Raw genomic sequence first — 24,870 nt, 5'->3', positions numbered from 1 at the left:
AAAGAAGCAAAGCTGAGGGTTTTAAGATGGATCCAGCACTGCTGGTGTTCAAGAGAAAGTCGTAGGAAAGGGAGAGACAGAAGCAGAGAGAGGGAAAAGGAGGGATGGTGAGAGGACAGATGACGGGGGCAATATAAATGATAAATGTGTGGCGGAAGCCATCTACAGGGACAGAAAACGGCAGTGAGAAGGCAGGGCAAAGTGAGGGGCTAGAAGCAGAGGGCAGAAGGGAGGACGAGGGGGCATGAGGGAAGCGGGAAGCAATGTGCTGACAGAGCACCCACATTTTGGCAGGAGCCTTCTCCCTACCCCAGCAGTGTCACACTGCCCTGGAGCTGGGGTGAGCATCACTCGGCTGTGTTGGACCCCAGCCCTACAGTAGCTTTCTCCAGCATTTTTCTGCATCATCAGGCTGCCGGAGAAGCCCAGAAAAACACTATCCAAGCAGGGCCTTTGATCAGCCTAGCACACATGGGAGGGAGGGAGCTGGTGGGATTTGCATTGCTGCAATGCCATGATTTGCCGCGGTGCCTGGCAGAGCTAGGCCCGGGCACGTGGCTGACTTCACACAGCTCCGGTTTCGTCACGTAGTAGTGACATGAATGGAGAGGGGAGAGGGACCGAGAGGGGTAATCGGCTTTCCCAGTGTGCCAAGTCCATGCCACAGGTAATCACAGCTGCCTGAGGCCATCCTCTGCGGGGATGAGACAGCTTCACCCTGGGGACACAAACTCCGTGATGCCACCTGACTTGTGAGTGCAAGCGGGACAGATCCTGCTTTGTTTGCCAGCACAGGCGTAGCCCCTAAGCATCAGTCCTGTGGCTTGGGAGCTTTTGGTGATGCTGTAGGGCAAGCCCAGGAAGAAGCCCTAGGAAGGGGACAAAGACAAGCCACCTGAGAGACTGGGACTGGGGAAAGGGATGGCTTTTGCTGGCCAGGCAAGCCCTGAGGAAGGGAAAGGGACCAGCCCGTGGAAGGACCTCCATGGTGAGAGGCGAGGGAGAAATCTCTGTTAGCATCACACTTCCTGACCGCATCGCAGGGGCTTCGGTTTCCTCCGGGAGAGGCCAGGATCATCAGGTCCACATCTTATCCCCACTGAGATGGTTTTCTGTTGGCAGTGAAAGAGATGATCTTGCTCATTCAGACCTATTAAACTGAGCTCAAGCCCCACAAACCTCCTCAGTGACATCCTCCGCAATCTTGCAGCCAGGACTGGGATGCTTCGGCCGCAAATCATTAGACCTGCCACTGTCCCAGCTCAATATTTACAGTAAACTTTACATGATCGCAACAGCCCTCCTTTTCCTTAATTACATATGGCATTTAATTAGTGCTGTGTGGCTCCTGAGTGTGTAACTCTTAACATGAAGCAGATCTTCACCCATAATGCCCTAAGAGCGGGTGAAAGAGGGTAAGCTTGGCAGAAAGTGTTTAATGAAAGCAGTGACATTGTGGGACACTCCAGACTTTCATGCTGAAGCTGGGAATCAGTTACAAATCATCATGGCAGCAGTAGGTTTCAGAGTGAACACGTTTGCCCTGAACGAGGCAGATCATTCTCCTTCCACGGCAGTTCACTTCTCCCAGCCCCGCTGCACACAGCCAGCATGTGCATGGAGATATCCCTCCTGGCAAAGCCCTACAGGCTGGCTTTCCAGGTGGAGATGCAAGGGCTGGGTGCTACGGCAGTCTCCGTAGCCTGGAAATCTGCAGGGACTGCACTGCTAGCTTTTAGCTAATTAAAACAGCAAGGGAGCTAATGCTGGGGAGCACCAGACAGCAGAAAGGAGCCATTTACTGCCAGCCTGCTGATCGTCGGGGGCCGATTGTCAATGTGAGCCTGTGGCAAATGCCAAGTTGTTGGAGGCTGCGCAGCCCCGTCGGTGGTGTCCTGAGCCCCACACGAGCTGCGGAAGCTGCAGGTGTCCTCACTTGTCCCCATGCACGGTGGGACCTCAGCAAGGCAGCTGGAGGCTGCATCCAAAGCAATGGGGTTTTGGCCCCACCCTTGCCCTTCCATACTCTCAGTGCTGTAGGCGTTGTACGGTGGGGATGGGGGACATCAGGCAGCAAGGGGCTTGCAGAGCTGTGGCATGTGTGAGCAGAGTCACGAGCCCCCCTTTATTTCTTTTCTCTTTCCGTCCCCTGCTTCTGCTTGCGTAAATCTTCCCTTATTGCTTTGTCCTGCCTGCTCTTAAAATTCCCAGGCAACGTGGTATTTCTAACCCTCGCTGAAGCTGTTGCACGCCTCACTAGAGCACAGCTCCAAGGACACCCCTTTCCCTGTGCGGAGGTCAGCCGAAGCGCTGCGCTGGGAATTATTTTTCATTTTCCATTCAAGTGTTTGATATTGCTCTCTGCACCTTGAGCCTTCCTCATCTCCTATCCCTGTTTCTGATTTCTCCAGTTCCCTTCCTCTGTAGTGGCTGCTGTTCCTCTGCAGCCGATGCCTTTCGGCAACATGTCCAGTTTGCCTACCTTCCCAGGGATGGCTAGTCCTGCAGCTGCCCTTTGCACGCGATGCCGTGGCTGGTGGCCAGCTTGCATGGCCGCAAGAAGCCTCCAGGTAACACGAATATCTGCATCGTTTCTGGGGGTGAGGCCCCACTTCACAGCCCAAAGCATCGGAGGGAGAAGGGAACGGCGGTCGGGAGCAGTGATGCGGCACAGTCAATTGCCTGTTCTTGCCCTCTTGCGGCTGGGCTTTTGCTCGCCCCTGATCCTGCTCCTCCTGGTCCCAGCTTGCAAGAGGAGCGAATCAGGTCAGGACTGACTGCTGCACCTTGCGGTGAAGCCTACATAAAACAGGACAGAGAAGATGGAGAAAACCTGGGGGAGAAGGTGCATTTAGCACGGCATCTGCAAGCCCCAGCTCCCATCCCTAAGCTCTGCCTGGTGTTAAACCCTGATTTTGGGGAGCATGTGAGCAGGAAGGACAGATGCTGAGCCTGGCTTGGGGAGGCTCTGGAACCAGGAGGGAATTCCTGTCTGCCCAGTAACAGCATACACACTCCAACTGGTTTCACAGCTCAAAGGTAGAGGTGAAGAAAAGGTGTCATGTCCTTGATATAGAGCCAGGTTTAATTAAAACTGAAAGAGCTTGATTGCTGCTTTCCACGCAGCCTCCCCTCCAGACTGATTAGCATTCTGCAGTCTCCGCTCCCAGCTTCTTGCCTTAATTAATGACTCCTTGCTTATATTTTCTTTTGTACTTGTCATCACTCAGGCTGACAAGCTTGACGTTAACCCTGCAGAGGCCAGTTTGCCACACCCGCTGTGTACAGCCGCACCGGGAGCTGGCACGGGGCAGAGGGGAGAGGCGAGGGCAGGTCGGGGCTTTGCTGAGTGGTCAGCACCAGCTCCCCTGCAAGCCGGGCGTAGCTACCCTCTGCGGAGCAATTTGGTCGTGTGAGTTGCGTGCCGGTTCTGCTGCCTGGGCATCTCCCCAGCGTGCCTGCCATGAGCCTGATGCTGCTGGGAGGTGTCAGACCCAGGTACCAAGAAGCTCATGTGCAAATCTGGCAGCCCTGGTGGGGGTTTCCCTGTCTGCAGACACATGGGGCTGGGGGAGGCAGAAGGCCGGGGGACGGCTCCTAATTCCCTGGCAGAGCAATGGGCTCAAGCGCTGCCCTTGCGCTCGTGGGAACAGGAGCTTGTACAGACACTCTGCAAACAGCCAGGACAGCACTGCAAATGCACCTCGTGGCAAGACAGCCTTGCCGGCCAGAGAGGTAACGGTGTGACAGGGGTGGTCAGGGCACGTAGCACTATTAGCTACAGGGAACTCTGCTTATTTGCTTTTGGGTTTAGCTCCTGGTTCCTAATCCATGGCCAGCCTTAGCAGGTTGCCAGCTGATTATTTTAATTCTTCCAACAACCACGTGCTCTCTTCCCCTCTCAGAGCTTTCAGAAAAGCCCAGAGGAATGCTATTTGCCGTATCATCTCCTTTATCAGCTTCCTAATCAAAACTGCTGGCTCTTTCACCTAGTCGTCCCACGGGCCCTGAGCTGCCCAGAGCTGTTCTCCCACGCTGGCCAGGCACAGTGCACAGAGAAGGCGTCTTTCTGCAAGTACCTTTCCATGATGGAGGAGATCTGTCTTGCTCATGGAATGAGCGGAGGAAGCAGATGAAAGGGTGGGAGGTTTGCCAGAGATGCTTCATGGGGCTTCTTTAGCAGTGCAGATCATTACAATGATGGATTTGGAATCTGCTAGAAAAGCAAAGGTGGAAGAAGTAATGGAGTTCAGATGCTGGCTCAATACCCTGGGGTTTAATTATTTCAGCTGCTGAAGAGTGGAACAGTTTCTTGATGTTTGCATACACTGTAGTGTGCACTTTGCATTCACTTGCATGGGTGAGTGGCCGCTTCAGAGAAAGGCCTTTTCCTTAATAACACCCATGCAGCTTTCTTGGGAGGCTTTGTTCAGGGCTGTTGCTTCTGCTGTGGGTTCTCAGTGAGGCACAAGCAGGTTTTCAGTCTTCACTTGCTTGGATGAGCCAGATTCTCAGCCTGGCTGGTTTTGGTCGTGTCTCACAGCACAGAAGTGGCTGCAGAGCTGGGGAGGTTGCTGCTGGGTTCAGTGGCTGGGGATTCAGCACATGACTGCAGAGCCGTGCTCTTAATGAGGAGAGGAAATGGAGTGTATTTGGAGGCCAGGCGGCAGGGAGGGGGAAACAGGGCCCTGGGTCAAGTCCTGGTTGCCAGAGCGTGCTGGCAGCCTGACACCACAGCACCAAGGAGGGGGATGCACCACCGCTCGGGAAGAGACCTGGAAGGTGTGTTTGATGGTGTAGCACAAGAAGAACGAGGAGGTTGGCCTGAGTTTAATGGCAAAATAAATAGCAGAGGGAAACCTGTGCTGTTGTTTTCATTCTTCGTTACTGCAGCAGACACCTCTGGGATATGCAGAAGCTGCCACCAGCCTCACACCTATGGATTGTGCAGGGAAATCCTTGGCCCAGGATGCAAGGATAGAGGGAAAAGCTGCTGGGAGAGGCCAAAGACTCTAGGCCAGGAGCAGCAGAAAAAGCAAACAGTCCCAGTGAACAGCTCTCAGCACAGCGTGAAGCCACACTCTCCTCCTCCCCTGGAACCTTTTCTTTCCTTCTTTCCCTCCCCAGCACCTAACTATCTTTTGAGATACAGCTGCTGAGCATGGCAGGGTAGTCAAGGCTTTGGCATGGCCAGCTGACACAAAGAAACCTAAAACTTTTCTCAGTCCAGTGCCAAACACATGACATGGCTCTGCAGCCCAGTGCTTCAGCCCCGAGGCAGGAAAGCAGAACTGACTGTGGTGATTCCTATATGATGTTTTTTCCCCCCTGAAAACCAGATCCCCTTTTCTCTTTCTTATCCGGTGTTATCGCTAAAGCAGTGGCAAAACTTCTTACAAACCTGTTCGTTTTATTTGCCTCAGCTCACTGTACCTGTCTCCAGGGGACTGCCAGCACTGCCTCACCTCCCATGGAGGGAGCAGTGCTGCAAAAGAGGCAAGGCAAACGCTCAGCTGGCTGCAGCACCCCCACCTTTCCCCTCCCAGCATACAGTCAGGAGCAGTTATGAAAAACTCCAGCACCAGGCAAGACAAAGGCCTGAAGAGCTGTGGACAACAATGTCACGTGTGCTCAGGCTAAAAGCTTCGCTCCGAGTCCCAGCTAGGTGTATTCCTGGTTTTGAGGAAAGCTTCCAAGCTGTGTCTAGTTAGCAGACAACATCAGCAACTAAGGTAACTGCAGCGAGAAAGAGCATTTCAGCCGCCTGCTCTTCGGGGACCTTAATGGTCTCCTCAGCAACAAAACCGTTGAGTGCAGAAGCACTGACAGCTGGGTGTATGTGGGCACCAGGACTAGGCTGTGAGGATGGGAAGAAACATGACAAGTAAAGACTGGAGACAAAGGTCACCCGCTCCTCACACAAGGACCACCTTGGAAATTCTCTGCCCTGCCCAGATGTCCCTCCCCAGCCCCTCATCCCCTTGCTGTCTCTTCAGAGCACAGCCATTTTATCTGGTAGGGGGCAAGGCACAAGCTCAGCCGCCTTCTCCCCACCAGCTCCATACTTATGCAGGAGTGCAGACTGGGCAAGGCTGCTTTTCCTCTTTACAAAACATCCCATCTTCCAGCTTGAAGCAATTCTGCTGAGATTCTCTTTCCACTATTTGTACGGTTTTACAGCAACTAACTAGATTTAAAGTTTGGATTTCTTGGCTGTGGGAGTCAAAATCAGAAGGTGAGTCAGCAACCGTGTGCCTCGATCTGCAAACAGACTGGTGTTTGAATTCAAACAACTTCATGCTGTCACTTCTAATTTCAGTACCGGGCATGACAGTAGCAGTTACCAAGTCCGGTGCTGTGCCTGGGGCCTGGAACATACGTAAAGAAAGAGGAATGAGCTGCTCTGAAAAAAGAGAGAACTTGTCTGAGGAGTCTGAAAAGGCCGGCAGGATTTTATTGAAGTTCAAAATACAAAAAGGTCAGATTGTCTCCCACCCCCTCGGTATCCTTCCCATCCAGCATATCGTAACAAAATATCACTATTCACAGTGACAGCTCCAGCCAAACCGCAAGACCGTTAGTTGCAGTCATTGCCTCCAGCACCCCGCGGATGAACCCATCTAAAAGCCATGCGTATTTCTGGTATCTCAGCTTTGAGCATGGAGGTCCACTTGGCCTTTTCCTGGACAAGAGGCCAGATATTAGAGAACATGCTGACCTGGAGGTCTCTGAAGAATGCTCCAAACTGTGGCTGTTGCATTGTTAAGCTGAATCCTAAGAATGGATACTTGCAAACCAGTGATTCCCAAGCTGTGGGATGGGTATCGCTACCAGCACACCGTGTCACTTAGGTGTACCACACAGGTGGGAACTGAGATTGCTATCAGGCAGGTTCTCGTCACCCTGCTGCTATTCGCGCCCTACCGACAAGATTTATGGATCCCTGCTCCAAAACAAAGCTATCTACATCTTCATTACTAACCACAGTGGTGCAGAAGCAAGAGATTAGCAAAGGCAATTCCCTGCATCCTTCATAGCTGCATCACTTCAGGCTCCCAGCGTTCCTCACACTGCACTTAAGGTCCTGGAGCAGCACCTCTCCATGACAAGCAAGAAACATGGTACGGGTCAGCTGTGGGTTTGGTGCTGCTGAGGCAGCCGTAAATCCACCTCCATCCCAGCCTAATAATACGGCTGACTACACAACACCTTCTATTGCAACTGGACCTCTTGCCTGAGACCGCCAGTAGTAAGAAACACAAAAGTCAGTTATGGTGAGGTTTTTTGCAAGATGTAGATGTCTGCCTAAAACTGCGCTAGGATTAAGTCACCCCCCATTCTTGCATCAGGGCAGCTCTGACCTGCTAGCTGTCTACCTGGGTATTTTTTGCAAATGTTTCACTGTAGTATTTAAGCACTAACTTGCAGCAGTGATTTAAAAACCATGGCCAGTGAAAGCTGTTAGTCTAGTGATTAAAAGCTTTGTATCCCATTTGTAACCAGACAGATTCTCTGCCCTCTGACCGCAGGCTCTGGGGAAGGTTAGGATTAAGCCTCGGTGCGTGTTTCTCAAGGCAGTATGTTTGCTCAGCTGCTAGCATGCAGAATTAAGTGCGTGTTCTTCTCACAGCACAAAGCCTTCTGTTGTCCAAGGCATCCACTTTCTCCCCATGCAATTGAGTACTGCAGAGGTGGCAAAAGGTGCCTGTTCCAAGCATTTCTGTGATGTTGGACAGCTGCTGAGTGCACTAGTCAGGGCTGGTGACAGCACACAGCATCAGCCACCACCTACATCGAGCTGAAGTGCTTAGGAGAAAGCACAACTCTGGAAGGGGTATCCTATTCAGCGCCAGCGCATCTGATAAAAAGAAGAGCAGCTCTTTTTTCCAGGTCTCAGCTGCAGCACTCTGTTGTCCGTTGTCTCTGTTGTCCAAAGCCTGCTGCCTCCCCATGAGGCAGCTGTGGCAGCACCCACAGGGACAGTCTGAGCACCACTTGAGAGAGCGGATCTGGCAGGAACGGCTGCTGGCAGCAATGTTTATTCAGCGATCTGGGAAGCAAGCTTCAGCTTCCTCTTCTTCTCTCCAAGGCTTCTCCTGCTGCATCAGGAAGATAATTTGGAAGCCCATTACCTCTTCTCCATCTTCTGCATCTGCAGGCTGAGTGACGTGAAGCTGGCGAGAAGGTCTGTAACCTCGTCCACCTGACAGAATACAGTTGGACGTTAGGCAGAGGAGTGCAGTTGTGCAGTTGACCACCAACACAGAAGAAACCCCCATGCAGCAAGGACCACCCTTGCACCAGGACTGCCAGTAATGCCCACGCTGAGCTTATACTAGGACAGGATCCCTTTGGTCCCACAATCATGTAGGAGGGTTCCTGTCCTCACAATCAAAGAAGTCCTAATCTAAGGCAATGGGAGCTTCTCCCCATTCTTCAGGAGGCTGATGCTTGACCTCCACCTCGCGCGATTTAGCCAGTCCTTAAAATAGAAGCGTGTAGCTGCATTACCCAGAACTCAACAGTGGTATCAGAGTTGTTTCCTCTGAACCTGTTTCTAAGGGCCAATCTTTTGTAGAAAAAAAGAAAAACAGGCTCTGCAACCCTGTGTGGTTGTACTGATCCTGGCCTTAAAATGCCTGTGCCCTCAGCCCATCTGATCTTCAGCTTCTCTGCTCAGCTGCCAGGCACAGTGATGCTTTCTGCATTTTGAATTCCAACCCAAAGGAGTACCACGAGTCATCACGTAACTTGCCCGCTTTACCCAATGTGAGCAAGAACACTTCCATACCCATGTCTTCAACTGTGTCACCTTGCTCATGCAGTTGCATTCTCCTGAACACAAGTAGGTGAGTCACAACACAAGTAGGTGAGTCACAGTAGCTCAGCGCTGCCTACCTGCTCCTTTGTGCTAGTCATCTGTAACCTGGAGCAGAGGTCATCCAGCTGTTCCTTTTGCTCGTGCCTCCCCAGACGCTCCAGGTATTCCCGCAACATCTGGATAATCTGAAACCAACAGGCATAAGAGGCAAACATCAGACAGCTGCACCAGGCTGGGATGTTTTTACAGGAAAAATTAAATTACAATTAAATTGCCAAGCACAGCCTTGACGCTGCGGTACATGGCAGAATACATGACACACAGAGAAGAACACATGCAAAGCAACCGGAGAGCACTACTGGCAGCATCAGAGCCCAGTGAGTCACCAGAGGCGTTGATCAGCCACAGACGGACTAGTTGTGATCCCTGTGCCTGGTTTAACAACAGGAAAGAGAGACAGGCCCAGCTGAAGAAGCACAAGGTCTAGCCCAGAAAGCACCAAGCTTTTCTTTATGGCCAGCTAGCTTCCCTCACTGTGAGGAGGAGGGACTTCCCACTGCAGCAGGATCTGCTTGTGCACTGAGGATGAAAATTCTCGTGGCTCCTGTATGGCTCCTGAAGCGAGGCCCACACCTCGTGCATTTGTGATGCAGCCCCGTGACTGCTTTCCTATCCCATGCCTCCAGGTATCGGAGCAGGGCTGACTGCGCTAGGAATGCAGCGTCCCTACTGGAATGCATACGCCATGGCTACAGCCCCATGCTGTGGTCCCTCGCCTGCCACAAGGCATCTGTCTTACATGGTGGTTGAAGAAAAGAGAGTGCTCCATACAGTCTGAGAATTAAGACATTCAATGCATCCTTAGCCTACCAGAGCCAAGAAAGGTCCTGCAAAAATTCAGAGTAGCGTTTGGGAAAAAGGAAGGTCTCTGAAAACAGAAGGAAAAAGTCAAACTCTCCCCAGAGCAGCTAAGAGCCTACAGACAGGTATTTAAATAAAGGGTGCAGGAGACTGCCAGGGGCTGCACCGCCTTACCAGATCATGGGACTGTTTCTTTTACCTGTTTCACTTCAAGGCGTACGGCCTCCAGGCTGTGGGAAAGTCCTTCTTGCAGGATGTTTAGCTTTGATTTAGCGAGGTGCAGTGGGGTTCTGCCAGCTCGATCCAAGGCATCAACTCTGGCCCCTGCAAGATGCATTAGCAAGGACAGAAAGTGAGGTCTGTCTTCAAGGCTTAGTGTCCCTGGGGAGCATCAACAGGGGCAGGGCAGGAAAGGGACAGGCTGTAATTGTTATAGAGGAAATGTTACCTCCGCGCAGCAGCGTGGTGATGACAGGAACGTGGTTCGTGCAGGCAGCTGGGGAGGGAAAACACAGGACACACAACTCAGAGGTACTAGCAAACAACAAAGGAGCTTCTGCTCAAGCATGGAGCTTGCTGCTTCCCAAAGCGCTCTTTGCCATGGGAAAAAAACAGCCCAACTGTTAAGGGTAACCTCACGTGCAAGCCTGGGTACTCTCTCTGGAACAGATGTCGTGCTCCTTGGGGCTGGCAGAAGGAGGGAAATGGATTTTCTCTACCTCTGACCCTTAAACCTTCATAAGGAGTGAAGCTAATGAAATGCAAAGAGTGCCTCCTAGGTCCTTAAAGCTGGGGATGCATACTGTGATGCACACGAAAGAGGAAGGTGGAGAGGAAAAAAACAGCAAGGCGGTATTCACCTCACCTCTCTGCATGCAAAGCTCATCTGTTTGGCACTTACCCAAGTGTAACGGGGTGTTTCCCAGCCCGTCTCTCTGGTTCGGGTCAGCCCCATGGTCCAAAAGCAGTTGCACTGGAAACAAGGAAACGGAGCCACGTCAGTCCCTTCCCTTTGCCCCACAGGTCAGGCCCACGTGGGCCGCAGGTCCACGTGGCAGCCATCAGGCTGCCTTAGGGATGCTTCTGTTCAGCTCATCAACTTCCTCCCAGAAACAAGGGACAGAGGTTTGCGCAGCGATGCAGAAGGACCCAGCACAAAGCCAGGTAGTGCCACTGCCTCAGCGCTCCTTGAGGGGAAGAACTGGGACTAAGAACATCCTTCTGCACCAGTACAGCCCTAGAGCTGGGAGCTGCTGCTCCCCCTTCAGCAGGGGGACATGGCAAGCCCTGGAGCCAGAGTTCAGCTGGCAACTTTGCCACAAAACACACGGAAAACAGCAATCTCTGTTACGTGCTGAATCAAAATAAAGTGCATCCTTCAAAATGACTGCCACAGAGAGGTTGGAAAACAGAACTCCCCCTCCCCACTCACCGATGTGATCGTTGCCATTGCAGGAGGCAAAGTGCAGGGCTGTCCGGCCTTTGTCGTCCGCGGCACAGGGGTCAGTTCCATCCTCCAAGAGTTGCTGCACTGACAGCGCCAAGGAGGAGAGGAAAGCAGGTAAGCTGAAGGGGCACCTGGTCAGAAAGGGGTATTGCTACCCGCTCTTCTGCAGGTAGCTACACACTCTGCCAGCTGCCAAGTCAACTGGACTTGAATCAGCTCCAGCCAGCATCCCTGCTCAGCAGAACCAGCCTAGGCAGTGTGCCCTCCACCCTCTGTTACAGCCTTCACCAGCTTCCACATACTGCCATAGGGACAAGCCAAGAGCTGTAATGGCTAAGGCTAAGGATCCATCTAGCCAAATATTCAAGCTCCTAGGACAATCAGCAGCAAATGCCTCCAGAAGAGTATAAAAAGATGGCAAGGATGCGGGGCTCACTCTCACAGCCTTTAGTCAGCTGCATCTCAGGCACTTCCCAAGCCAGAATTAGCATCCTGTGCTTACTAGCCCTCCATGGGCTTTCTCCATGGATTCGCACAGTCATTTTCTGCATCTGTGTAAACTTTTCACATCAGCATGGACCTGCAGTGAGAAGTTTCACAGTGTAACTCCATGCAATGAGAAAAAACACCTCTTCACACCTGTTTTGAATATGCCTCTTCCTAGATTCATCTGAAACTCCTAGGTTTTGCCATACTAATGGTGGCTACTGATTGGGAAGTAGGCAGGTGAGTGCACCAACCTGCCGGCAGCAGTGCAAATATACCCTTAGGAGACAATGTATTGAGGTGAGCTAATGAACAGCCCGAGTTGCCATACCATCATCTACTCACACTTGTTCCCCCTGTTTTTCCACTCAGCTACTTCTTCAATGCCACCACTGGCACTTCTTGTAACCTGAACTACCTCCTTTTCTCAGACAAGAAGGAAAAACCTGCTCACATAGAAAGACAGAGAAACTAGTATGACTCTCCAGTATCAGGTATAACAAAGGCAAAGAGAACAGTAAAGACTGAAAAGATTAGGGACATAAAAGTAGCATCTGCAGCAATATGTGTAAGGGCAACTGTGAGGGCTATTACTCCTGTTGTTTTGAGATTATCCTGATATAGTAATCAGTGTGTAAAATAAAGCTCATTCTGTAGCTGTTAAAAATACTGACAGATTCACTATATTTTAAGATCTTTAATAGCATATCCTGCAACAGTCAAGACTGACCAGTACTGGAGACAAGAAACTAGATAGCTCAGACCACTGAAAGTCACCATTGGTCTCAGCTTCCAGAGATCGAATTATAGTCACATTTGAATTTCTTCCTGGACACCTACTGCTTTAAGCGTAGTAGAAGTGAAAGGAGCACCTGAAAAGATGGAAGTAGCATTAATAGAGGATGTTTGATACTCTGGAAGAAAGACAGGGAGACTGACAGTGCCACCAGTGAAAACCATTAATGAGGAATGCTTTACCTAGTCCTTCCCTGAAGCCAGTAGGAAATGATATAACCTCTCCCACCACAGGAAACAGCAAAGATTTTTACTTGCTGATGAAGAATAAATTCATCATCAGACACTTCCTCAAGTTGCAGAATACACAAAAGACAGCAGGATTGTAAACAGGAGAACCTGTGTATCAAATACAGGTGTAAAACTCTAAGATGGATTGAAACCAAGACTTTCATAAAGCCTGATTCTTTCGTTCTTCCTCTTGACTTGGTGACTGAAGCCAAGCCTTTCTGTACTGACAGAGCTCACAGATGAACTTTATCCATCAGTTCATGAAACAAGGTGTATTGTGGAGCCGAAGGGTGAAGCATGCCAGACAAACCCCCATCTTGATATACTGGGAGTGTCTACAAGTCAAACCAGTTTCCAGTTCTGTTCACAGAATGGCCCGATGAACACTTAGGCCAGCACAGCTGAGGGGACAATATAGTCTAAGGAGGGACAATGATAAGGGGCAGACAATATACGCCAATATTGCTGCTGGATACTTCATATCAAACCTCACCTCATCTACAGCATAGAGAGGTAAAGGGAGTCACAGATAGGCCATGAGCCTTCTCTGAAGTCACTTTGAGAGGCAGAGTCCAGCGCTGGTCCTGGTTCTGACCTACTGGGTCACACTGTCTCATCACACCGGGTATGGCTTAGATAATCATAACTCTTCCACCTTACCAAAACACTACTTTCTTGCTGCTTACAATTGGGCAAAAGTTACATACCAAAAAAGCTGGAATAGTGCAGTGCTGATTTAGCTTGAGGCAGTTGGAAAACTAACACTATGAACCAGATGCAGTGAAAAAGTAAGTATTATAACCAGCCTCACTCTGCTCACAGAACGAAACAAGGCTCCAGAAAAGCAGTTTCTAATTTTGCAGCATCTAAAGCACCATGTCCGCAAACTATATGCACCCTCCTCCTCCTCTCCTAAAATAAAGGTACTCGACAAAACTGCTCTTCCAGGAAGAGGTCCCAAGTAGGATTGGCAGAAGTCTTACCTGTGTCCAAATCGTTGCTATTGGCAGCTTCACGCAGCCTTTTCAGAGCTATGGAGAAAAGAAAGCAATTACTGGAAAGCACAGAGGAAAAAGGAGCGTTTCCCTACCAAAACATCCCATCCCGGTGCTCGAGCCCAGGTGCAGGGCCCAAACCACGCTCGTGCTGGCTCAGCCCAGAGAAGGGGAAGCAGGAGATCAAGACGCCAGGTAAGAAGCGCTCTCCTTGTCTCCTCCTGAGGCCGGCCACGGGCCCTCCCGCTCCTGACGGGCACCCTCCCCTGTCAGGAGCAAGGGTGCCTTCCCAAGCCGCCCACCGAGCAGACCCGACCTCCTTCCAGAGGCCACGCACACGGGAAAGCCGAAGCTTTACCGGCTCCCCAAATCGGAGGCTCTCCACCCCGCCGAGGCCTGGGCGGCAGCGCGGCCGCTCCCCGCGCGGGGCCGGTCGAAGGAAGGGCCGTCACAGAGAGGGGCGCTCCCCGCCGTCCGCCGCTCACCGTGGCTCTCCTTGCCCGTAGGCCCCAGCCGGCGGTGGAGGCGGGCGGCCCTGCGCAGACGGCGGGCCGGGATCTTGCCCGCGGGCTCCTCCCGCTGCCACAGGACGTGCAGGTAGCCGAGGGGGGCGCCCACCGCCGCCCCCAGCGCCAGCCCGGCCTCCGGCTCCGGCCCTGCGCCGGGCGCTGCTGCGGCGCCGCCGCCGCCCTCCATCCCCTCACGGGCCGGGCCGGGCTGGGCCGCCGCGCAGGATTAGGGGGGCAGAGGGGAGGGGAGGGTCGTCGCTATAGCAACGGGGCGGCCCGTGTCCTCTCGACCAATCGGAGGCGCCGCACCCCGGTGGGTGCAGCCAATGGGGAGTTAGAGGGAGTGGGTAGAAGGAAGGCGAGGAGACAGGCGAGACGGGAGGCGGTGCCCAGGAAGGGCTGACGGGCAGGCACACTCTCCAGTCAGAGTGAGGGGCGGGCCATAAACCCCACTAGGGCCCATCGCAGCTCTGCAGGCTGAACACAGACAGTTGTTTCAACTAGTGGGAGGGCGCAGCCCCGCTCCACCGCCACAGCCCTTTCCGGCCAGCCGTCCCGAGCCCCGCCCCTGGTCCCACGCCCTCTTCCTGCCCGCTCCGCGCCGGGCCCGCGTTGCCGCCCGGAGTCCTTTCCCTGCCGCGCCGCGCCGCCGCCATGGCCTACCCGGGGGAGGACTACGACAACGAGGTGCGGGGCGGGGGTCCCGGGGCGGCGGGGGGGACCCGGGGGGTCGCGTCCGGGCTGGTCGCGGTGACTGGCTGCCGCCCTCTCTCCACAGGCCGCCTACGACCCCTACGCCTACTCCAACGACTATGATATGCACACGGGTGAGTGCGGGCCTGGGCCGCGCCGCCACGGTGGCCCCTGAGGTGCGCCGGGCCTGCTGGCGCTCGGCTGGGTCTGTAGGGCCGGGCCGGGCCGTGCGGCAGCTGCCTCACCGCTCCTCTTTCCCCTCAGGAGACCCGAAGCAAGACCTGGCCTACGAGCGCCAGTACGAGCAGCAGACCTACCAGGTGATCCCCGAAGTGATCAAAAACTTCATTCAGTATTTTCACAAGACGGTGTCGGATCTCATTGACCAGAAGGTGTACGAGCTCCAGGCCAGCCGTGTTTCCAGTGACGTTATCGACCAGAAGGTGTACGAGATCCAGGATATCTACGAAAACAGGTACAAAGCCATGCTTCCCGCAAGGGGGAATTGTTGCTTAAACTGTGATGAAACTGCACGCTGCTCTTAAAAGGAAAGGCTGCCTGCTATCTGTATTGTTCCAAACTTGAGCTTTCTCTAAAACGCAGCATGAGGTTTGATTTGATTACTGGGGAAAAAAACCCAGATATTTCTAGACCATGAGGCTAACGTAAGTATAGGTGAGTTGTGATCTGTCTGAAAGAAAATACTAGTCCTGTGCCTAACAGGTATGGAGACAGCAAAAAGTGGCCTCAGTAGTACTAGTTTGCAGAAAGCTGTGCAATGTAATTGTTGTGTCTGTTCCCTACAGATCCGCCATTCCCGCTTGTAGCTGTGTCACCTTGCCATAAAGGGAATGTGAAAGTAACATACACAACTGTTCCATACTTCAGGGATAAATTGAAGACTTTAATTGCTTAGTTTGCAATTCTCATTCTTTGCTTCAACAAAGCTGGAACTTACTAAAAGGGGATGGTGGTTCTACTTTCACCAAGTCCAAGGCCTCTATATTGTGATCTCTAACTCCAGCACTGTCATACTGAGAAATGGTTTCTAATACCACATGTGTGTCTGTCTTTCAGCTGGACAAAGCTGACAGAAAGGTTTTTTAAGAATACCCCATGGCCAGAGGCAGAGGCCATTGCCCCTCAGGTTGGAAATGGTAAGTCTTTGACTTTCTCTTTCCTTGTTAGAGAGAGAAAGAACTAAATCACTTGATACCCGAGTGAGCAGGTGCACAGTGTTGCTGCCACCTGAGTCAGCTGTCTTTGTTCGCTCTGGCAACTCCTTCGGCAGATGCCTGGCAAGAAGTCAAACTTGAAGGAAGTATCCTTTTGTGCCTCCCTTTATTACTGTGGTGGGAGGAGCACCACTGGCGTATCTGAGAGATCCAGTTGCCTAGGCCTTGTGGCTTGCTAATATCCAGTTCTGTCATCTTTTCCAGATGCTGTTTTCCTCATCCTATACAAGGAGCTGTATTACAGGCACATCTACGCCAAAGTCAGCGTGAGTGTTTGTCCTGTGTCTTCCTGTTGGTTGCATGCTGGCTTCCCCTTGCCATAAAACTTGCCAAATCTTGCTGCCACCACAATATCAGTGGTTCCGTAATTTTTGCAAGACAGGATTGGATGGGTTTATGAGATGTAAGTCAAGTTGCTTTTAGGGAAGCTTAAAATTCTTGCCTTTTGTTAGTTCAGAAAGGATTTGGTGATAGCTGAAAAGCAGGAAAGACTTGACTGTCTTTCTGAGACTTGTTAGCTGTCTCCTCAAGCTTGGTTGCAATTAGTGTGCAGGTTTCCCTGGCAGCTTGTATGAATCAGAAGACCAGGTCTGAGTTTTCAGGAGGCTGTTATGTAAAAGCTTGCTACTGACATCAAATGTAGTGGTTAGGGAGTTAGGGAAGAAGGAGGTGTTGGGGGTTAATTGGATTTTCTTTTTGATAGAGCTGTAATTGCAAGACCTATAGATCAGTTCGTTTTGTGTGTTTCTTTGTGGCTCTTTGTTCTTCAGATTAGCAGGTGGGTGTGAGGGGGTGTCACAAGAGGAAGGTGCATTATTTGTGATTAAAAAAACACATGGGGTCAGAGTGCCTTGCAGAGAGGGAAACATGGGTACTGTAAAGGATACAGGAGAAGGAAATGGAAGGAATAACGCTCTATAAACAAAACAAATCCCACTTTTTTTCATAAGTTAATTTGAAGTCAGTGAGAAAATCACAGTAGTTCTGGGTTCTTTAAGGAAAGAAGCTGAACAGAGGCATGACTTACGGGGTAAATAAGTAATAACTGCAGTTTTGGTGTGGACCAGAAGGTGGAGAAATGGGCACTTTAAAAAGGCTTCTGTATGAACTCAAGTCAGGCTTTAACAAGGGAGATTTGTTTCTCAAGCTGTGCTGTTAGTGGTTCTCAGACTGCCCTCCAGTGTCTCCAGGTGAAACAAGGAAAACGATTCTAGGAAGAGAGTGATTCCCTACTGTGTTTACTGGTCTTTCAAAGCGTTTAGAAGTACTGTCCAGAGGCAGAATTGCTGATTTATTAAGGCCTCTCTTGAGGGGAGAAGGAAGGAAAACTGTTGAAGATAATAGGAAGCTCTTAAGTCTGGACAGCAGAGAGGAGGACAAGGAAGGTCAACGCATCCTATTCACAGAAGGTTTGAGTGCTCGGTCGTCCTGGGGGAAGCTACCTGTACATAAAAAGTTAGCTCTATTCTATGGGACAATAGTGATACAATTTCAGGTTTTCTGGGTGGTGCTGGTGGGTGTCCTGGTTGAATATTGGCTCTGACATTTCTGAAATAGACCCTCTGCTGCTGTGACTATTCACTGTCCTTCATACGCTGTTGCCCATAAACTCACTCCTGCCGTGCTTGAAACTGAGCAGACTGTGCTGACTTCTCATTGCAGGGGGGGCCCACGCTGGAGCAGAGATTTGAATCCTACTACAACTACTGCAATCTCTTCAACTACATCCTCAGTGAGTTGCTGCAATTCATTTCTGGTTTGTGAATTTTGGAGAGGGCGGAGCTGGAGAAAGGGTCAGAACAACTCTAACATGTTTGTTTATAAATTGTATCGGGAGAAGTAGTCTACGAGCTTTCCATATGTTTGAGTTTGTGAATGAAGAGCACTTTACGTCCATGCATTTAAAACCACAAAAAGCGCAAATAGTTTCCAGTGCTTTCTGAAATATTGTAAAGAATAAAACTTATTTAGCTTTCTGTCTTGCTGAGAACTGCTTCACCTATCTTTACTAAAAAGCAAAATGAAGCTGTAAGCTAGAGAACACTTGCAGTGTTTCACAACTGCTTACTGTTATTGACTCCCCTTGGAACAAATTTTAGTGTTTGTGACTCCCTGCCAGACTTCTTGCGGAGAATAGGTCGGTTAGGATAAACCCCTACAGTTTGTGCGCAGCTTCTGAGAATCACTGCTGCTGAGCAGTCACACTCTAGAGATTAACCCCATACATGCTCGTATTCTTTAAAAGTGAAGGCAGTTGAGGTAGCCAAAGCTACATATCACCGCCCTGCTGTAAGCTTCATTCATCTGCTGCTGCATCTCCCATTTCAGGGAAATTCTTGTGTTCTTTAATTTGTCTATTCCTCCAGTTCTGCCACTGTTCTTACTCAAGGTATTAAGCCTCTCATCTATTACTTATGTTCTTCTGCAGACGCTGATGGCCCTGCTCCTCTAGAACTACCCAACCAGTGGCTCTGGGATATCATTGATGAATTCATATACCAGGTATATGACTACAATACTGGGCCATTTTGGGGTGGCCTTGCCTCTATTAGCACTATAAATTTTCCATCTCCTCCCTCTCTGTGATTTTCATAGCTAGGATACCATTGCAGGTCAAAAAACTTTGGTGAACACTGTTATTCCTGGGTCAAAAGGTAGATGAAGTAGTTGTAAATGTACAAATTTTTAAGTTACAGGGAGCTCTTTGGGGAGTCCTGGACTTCTGTTGACATTTCTGTTTCAGTTGCTGCTCAGGGGATTTTTTTTTTTAACTCGCCTTCGTTTCTGCCTGATTTGTGCAAAGCAGCCTGACTGAAGTCTGCTATAATCACAAAGACGTTATGAAGATGCTTGTTCAAACTAGTTTTATTGTGTTCCATGGTTTTACTTTATTTTTGTATTTCTTAGTCAGTAGGGCCTTTATGCTTGCACTGAGAGATTCCTGGCCTGATTTGAAATAATCTATGGTCTAAGGTCTTGACGTTAGCAAATATTTTTCCACTTATTGTCTGAGTGCAGCAATACAGATCTCAAATGCTATTGGTTTTTCTCTGTAGATTCCTTTCTCTGTAACTTTTTATTATAGAGCTGCCTGGAATTCCTCAAGTGCAGTCTTGTCAAGCTTGAGGATGAGAAAGGATGTGTGCATATATAGAAAAAGATGTGTGTGTATGCAGACACATCTTATGAGTTGGACATTCTCTTTGCTACCTGTTCAGACAGCAAATTTGTGTTTAGTTGCCTGTCCTAATTGTCTAAGAGATCCTTCTCTGTTTCGTTCTGTCTTCTGGCCTTTTCCCTCCGCACTGTATCGTTTTTTCCCTAGGTGCTTTAAAGGTGGTACGATTTGCCATTTTGATTGTCAGGTGATCTCAGATGAAACTTTTGCGACTTGTAGCTTATTGTAATGCATTTCCGTGGCCAACTTGTAAGCTTAGTGCACTTAGCTGAACGTCTCCAAACTAGCTTCTCATCATTGAATCTCTGCTTTTTCCTGTAGTTCCAGTCTTTCAGCCAGTACCGCTGCAAGACAGCCAAGAAGTCTGAAGAGGAAATTGATTTCCTTCGTTCCAACCCTAAGATTTGGAACGTCCACAGTGTCCTTAATGTGCTGCACTCTCTGGTGGACAAATCCAACATCAACCGACAGCTGGAGGTCTATACAAGTGGAGGTGAGCTAGCTGGGTGATGCCAAGCAAGACTGGTATCTGTGCTGCCTTGCTTTGATTTGACCGAGCTTGGTTAGCTTTGTTGGGAGCTGGATCAAACCCTTAATCAGTGGATGGATTGACTGGGAACAGGTTCTGTTGGCCTCATTTGAGAAGTGCCGGTGATTACACTTGAGGTCTTGCTCCCTTTGCTTGTAAACATAGAGGTGTTGAAAGGGGAGCTTGTTTCCTTGGAGGAAAGCGTCATGGTTCCTTTTTTTCCTAGGTGACCCTGAAAGCGTGGCTGGTGAATATGGTCGCCACTCCCTCTACAAGATGCTGGGCTATTTCAGCCTGGTTGGGCTGCTGCGTCTGCACTCTCTGCTGGGGGATTACTACCAAGCGATCAAGGTTCTGGAGAACATCGAGCTCAACAAGAAGGTAATACAACATGTTTTAAACCCTCCGTTGCAGTTTTCCAAATGCCTTGTTCAAACGTGCTGGTGAAAGATTGCCATAATGAATCTTCCAGCTGAGGAGCTGTTTGTAGCTGTTGTAGTTGTCAGGAGTTTGTGGTTGAACACAGCTGGAGCTTTGATACTAAATCAAGCCACATGATAATGCCTGATGCTGTTGCAGCACAAATGCCTAGTTTTTTAGGAGGTTTGCTGTGTTGTGCAAGGCAGTGTTGTTATAGGGAATATTATTTGAACTGTAATCGGTAGCTCAGTGGTAGCTAACTGAACGCACCGTTCCCACCTTGGTCAATGGCTCATTCTTTTATTTTTGATTCATTCTCACTGTGCCCACTCCCACTTTGCGTGTTTTTGCCCTAGAATTGGGTGCTGCTTACGGTAACAGTGGCTAACAAATGTCCAGCTGCAACATGGGCTTGGCACAGATCTTATGAATGTGCTGCCTGGCGCAGGACCTGGAGTGAAATAGGGGGAAAGGGAACTGAGCAAAGCAATATTAGGCACAGTGCAAGAGTCCTCTGCTTGCAGGAAGCTGAAACTGGAAAACATAGGAAATGGGGTGATCTAATAAACAGTGAAGAAGCTGCTGCAGGGATGGATGGGGGGTGAGGTATCCTGAATTAACCCTCTCCTTTCTGTATTTGGGATGGGAGTGAAAGCAGAGGTGGCTGTATTCTGGGTAACGAGCTGTTTGGATCAAAGGTAGTTGTCTCCCCTCTAACATAGCATGTTGATCATTCCTTCTCAGAGCATGTACTCCCGGGTGCCTGAGTGCCAGGTGACCACCTATTACTACGTGGGCTTCGCATACCTTATGATGCGGCGTTACCAGGATGCCATCCGTGTCTTTGCCAACATCCTCCTCTACATCCAGAGGACCAAGAGCATGTTTCAGAGGACGACCTACAAGTATGAGATGGTAAGAGATAGAACAGGTCTACACTTCCCAAAAGAAAACGCTGCTGTCTTCTTTTCTGCCGCTCCTGTCACCTGATAACTACATCTAATAGTCCAGCCTTATTTTCCTGGGCATGCTGGTGGTGGTGACTGGGGGTCCTTTGAACTCCTTTGCCATGTGTGGCAATATTTTCTCTTAGCTGTGTTACTGGTTCCTTTGGTTGTTCACCATACAGTTGCCCCGGCTCCATCTGCATTATCCCTCTAGGCAGCGTTGTTAATGAATATCAGCTGCTAATGATATTCTTGTCGATGCTTCTTCAAACTCAGTCCTGTTCCTAGTCCAGTCCTGCATTTCAGGTTACTGCCATCGTCGGATATATTTCCATAATCAGATAATCATTCACAGTCTGTTTTAATTCAGCATGGCTGAAACAAAGCTCCTTTCTCTTTCCACCTAAGCTGTCTCTGGTGCCTGTTTTACCCCCTGCTGCTGCTGTCTCCTTTTCATCCTTATGATTCATTTCTAACTCTTTGTGTAGCCAAATCCTGCTGTTCTTAATTCCATGACACTTCAAAAATTTGGTAAGTCTATTTCAGCCACGCAGCTGTCCGTTTCATCCCACACTCAGATAAATCTTTCTTCTCAGTCTTCTTCACTGGCCTCCCTGATAACTGTCCCTTGCCGGGAGATAGTTGTTAAACTATTTGCCTTCCCTTCTCCTCTGCTCTTTTTTGCACCAAAGCAGTCAAATCTGCTTCTGACCATCCAGGTCCTGTATGGCTCCGGATACATTCACTCTGTATTTTCCTCTCGTCCAGTCCTCTTTTTCATTGATGAGAGCCTTGATGCGGCATTCATCTATCTGCTTTGCCCAGAGGCACTGCTTCTTTGTGCTGATCCCCTTGAGCATTAGGACCATCAGTGCTCTGGGTAAAGGGTCTGTCTCTGAAAAACGCAGCTCCCAGCTCCCTCCAGCACCATGAAGCCTGAGCACATTGACAAGCTAACAGGTTCTCCTCTCTGTCTCAGATTAATAAGCAGAACGAGCAGATGCACGCGCTCCTGGCCATCGCCCTCACCATGTACCCCATGCGCATAGATGAAAGCATCCACCTGCAGCTGCGAGAGAAATATGGGGATAAGATGCTGCGCATGCAGAAGGGTGACGCACAAGTCTATGAGGAGCTCTTCAGTTACGCTTGCCCCAAGTTCCTCTCCCCTGTGGTGCCCAATTACGACAACGTGCACCCCAACTACCACAAGGAGCCCTTCCTGCAGCAACTTAAGGTCTTTGCTGATGAGGTTCAGCAGCAGGCCCAGCTCTCCACCATCCGTAGTTTCCTCAAGCTCTATACCACCATGCCCGTGGCAAAGCTGGCTGGCTTCTTAGACCTCACGGAGCAGGAGTTTCGTATCCAGCTGCTCGTCTTCAAGCACAAGATGAAGAACCTGGTGTGGACCAGTGGCATATCTGCCCTGGACGGGGAGTTCCAGTCTGCCTCTGAGGTCGACTTCTATATTGACAAGGTTGGTATCTGCCCCTTGCTGGCTAGGAAATCCCTTCACCCAGGAAATTCTGGAAGTGGCAGTTTTGCTCCAGTCAGTGGGAAACATCCCTTCCTTCTTTGCCATGTGAAGGGCTTGGCTGGAGCCCTGCTTAATAGAAGTGTCCGTGGATGAACAGTGATGGGATATCGCAGGCAGCTTTGACAGTCATTGCACACAGAAATCAAAGGTCCTCAGTGTCTTCCCCAGGACAGAGGGAACTGTTTGTTTGTCTGTTTGTGTTCTCGGGAGGTGACAGCTGGGTGACAGTTAGTGCTGTCAGTGTGTCAGGTGGGATTGTCAGCTTTGTAGGTCTCCCCCACATCTCTCCTTTGCTTGACAAAGCAGGGATCTTGCTTAGTCATGTTACAGGTCAGGTTTTCACTGGAGCAGCATTTAGCCCTGTCGGCTCTAGGAGGACTCTAAACACAAGGTGTGGTCCTTTCACTATCCTGTCCTTGGAGCTTCAGGCAGTAGGAAGTGCTGGAAAGAGTAATTTAGGACTTCATTTTTTGAAGGAGATAGCATTTGGTTTCTTGCTAGGAAGGAGAGCCCCTTGCTCTTGGTCCTTAGAGCAGATCTCTTCCTGCAAGGTCTCATGCTTTGTCTTCCCTGTTTACCTGAACCAAACTGACTTGTGTCTGACTGACTTGCATTGCAGCCTAGCTCTCCTGGTAGATAGCATGACTCTTAGCTGCTGGTAGAGGGAAGCAGAGCATGAATCAGTGTAGGGACTGTCAAATTGCTGTAAAGACAGCCGAAAATAGGCAGAAAGTGCAAGAATGTGGGAAGTGAATACAATGTGAATTTGGGACCCATCCCAGGCAAAGGTGTAGGGAAGGCAGCCCACAGAGAACTGAATGGTTGCTGCGGGACTAGCACAGGTCAGGTATGTGTGGTGCTGAACCGCGGCTGGAGTTGAAGCCCCTTTGGTTGCTTCTCTCACTTGGCAGTGCTTGCCATCTCCCTACTAGCGCAGTCCTTTTCCTGACCTCATGCTCTTCCCTCCCCAGGACATGATCCATATCGCGGACACAAAGGTTGCTCGACGCTATGGGGACTTCTTCATCCGCCAGATCCACAAGTTCGAGGAGGTGAGGCCTGGGCGAGAGAGCTTTGTACCTCTGTAGGAAAAGTGGGGCAAGCATTGGGCTGTGCAGGGCTTGGAGGAGGCACGCTTGGTGAGACAGCTGTGCGATGCCTTGCTGGGGCGAGCCCAGCTCTGTGAGGCACTGGGCAAAGGCAGGTGGTTTAAGCAGCAGCTGCCGGCCTTTGAGGAATGGTATGTATTTGTGTGAGAAGCATTCATTCAGTTGAGCCACAGTGGAAAAGGAGGAGGGTTTTACTGTGTAAGGGTGCTGACTCCATTGTCCCTAGACAATTGTGGTGTTCCTATCAGTAACACAACCAAAATCATATCTCTACCCTCATAACTATGGCTCTAGAAAGTGGCCTCAAAGATTTCTGGAGCAAAGATGGCTTCAGCGTTGTGCTCCGCCAGGAGGTGACATTCTGTCACTGCTCCACTCTCCTGACAGAGGCTGCACACTGGAAGCTCGGGCAGCAAAATCCTGAGATGTGGGGACTTGAGCAATACAGGGCTGCGATACCGCTGCTAGAAGTTTGCACCCTCTCTTCTCACCACATCTTCCTCTGCTGTCTTGGAGAGGAGGAGGGAATTTTACTGGTTCCCCTTCTACTTCGCACACTGCTTGCACTTGCACGAGAGCTCTTTTTGTCAGTGAGTTGGAGAGGAAGGAGTAGAGGCATTGGATAAAGGCTGCTGAGGGCAACAGTAGTGTATGACAATCGCTATGTATTTTTCTGATCTTTGCTTTCTCTAATTCCAGCTGAATCGAACCCTGAAGAAGATGGGCCAAAGACCCTAAAACTCCTGTGGATGCAGTGATCGGCCTGAGCAGAGAAGTGGGTGGGAGAGATTATTCTCTTTGTGGCGAGGGAGGAAAGCTCAGGGTTCTGGCATTTCTGGAATCTCCTGTGACTCTGAAGGTTTTTTGTACTTAAATAAGCAGACTCGTTTGGCTCAAACTATCCTACGAAGGACAAGACATCTAATAAATTAGTGGAATTTTCCTGGTGAGCATTCAGTATCTGATGTACTGACTTATTTTTCCTCAATGGAAGAATATAATCGCATCTGGAGACATGGGCAGCTGCTGTTGGTTTGTGCTCCCTTTGGTCCATGCTGTTGCAGGTAACAGTGGGGA

At 50.2% G+C, this 24,870-nt stretch overlaps 2 protein-coding genes across 2 annotated transcripts; one reads left to right on the top strand and one right to left on the bottom strand.

The window, feature by feature from the left end:
- Window positions 1-6,432: 6,432 nt before the first annotated feature.
- On the bottom strand, window positions 6,433-14,500 carry ANKRD54 (ankyrin repeat domain 54). The gene is made up of 8 exons (XM_075155481.1): window positions 14,122-14,500; window positions 13,625-13,672; window positions 11,115-11,213; window positions 10,584-10,655; window positions 10,131-10,178; window positions 9,882-10,006; window positions 8,899-9,006; window positions 6,433-8,203 (listed from the first exon to the last, which is right to left on the bottom strand). Exons 1-8 carry the CDS (start codon window positions 14,330-14,332, stop codon window positions 8,129-8,131), a joined length of 786 nt encoding a protein of 261 aa, XP_075011582.1. The 5' UTR covers window positions 14,333-14,500; the 3' UTR covers window positions 6,433-8,128.
- A 75-nt stretch (window positions 14,501-14,575) lies between these two features.
- EIF3L (eukaryotic translation initiation factor 3 subunit L) lies at window positions 14,576-24,746 on the top strand. Its single transcript, XM_075155383.1, has 13 exons — window positions 14,576-14,832; window positions 14,924-14,972; window positions 15,103-15,313; window positions 15,916-15,995; window positions 16,278-16,339; window positions 17,736-17,805; window positions 18,502-18,575; window positions 19,573-19,744; window positions 20,007-20,161; window positions 20,945-21,115; window positions 22,127-22,624; window positions 23,656-23,736; window positions 24,493-24,746. Exons 1-13 carry the CDS (start codon window positions 14,800-14,802, stop codon window positions 24,529-24,531), a joined length of 1,695 nt encoding a protein of 564 aa, XP_075011484.1. The 5' UTR covers window positions 14,576-14,799; the 3' UTR covers window positions 24,532-24,746.
- Window positions 24,747-24,870: the final 124 nt, after the last annotated feature.

The sequence above is a fragment of the Calonectris borealis genome, chromosome 1 (genome assembly GCF_964195595.1).
Source record: "Calonectris borealis chromosome 1, bCalBor7.hap1.2, whole genome shotgun sequence".
NCBI classification, from domain to species: Eukaryota; Metazoa; Chordata; class Aves; order Procellariiformes; family Procellariidae; genus Calonectris; species Calonectris borealis.
This window is presented reverse-complemented; position numbering and strand designations above follow the sequence as displayed.

Bases quoted from the DNA above. Each gene is read 5' to 3' on its own strand.
- ANKRD54 (XM_075155481.1), bottom strand. From the start codon at position 14,332: ATGGAGGGCGGCGGCGGCGCCGCAGCAGCGCCCGGCGCAGGGCCGGAG. The intron at 13,673-14,121 runs GTGAGCGGCGGA...TTTTCTCCATAG, and splicing joins TACGGGCAAGGAGAGCCACG to CTCTGAAAAGGCTGCGTGAA. The intron at 10,007-10,130 runs GTAACATTTCCT...TGCATCTTGCAG, and splicing joins CACCACGCTGCTGCGCGGAG to GGGCCAGAGTTGATGCCTTG.
- EIF3L (XM_075155383.1), top strand. From the start codon at position 14,800: ATGGCCTACCCGGGGGAGGACTACGACAACGAG. The intron at 21,116-22,126 runs GTAAGAGATAGA...TCTCTGTCTCAG, and splicing joins CGACCTACAAGTATGAGATG to ATTAATAAGCAGAACGAGCA. The intron at 23,737-24,492 runs GTGAGGCCTGGG...CTCTAATTCCAG, and splicing joins AGATCCACAAGTTCGAGGAG to CTGAATCGAACCCTGAAGAA.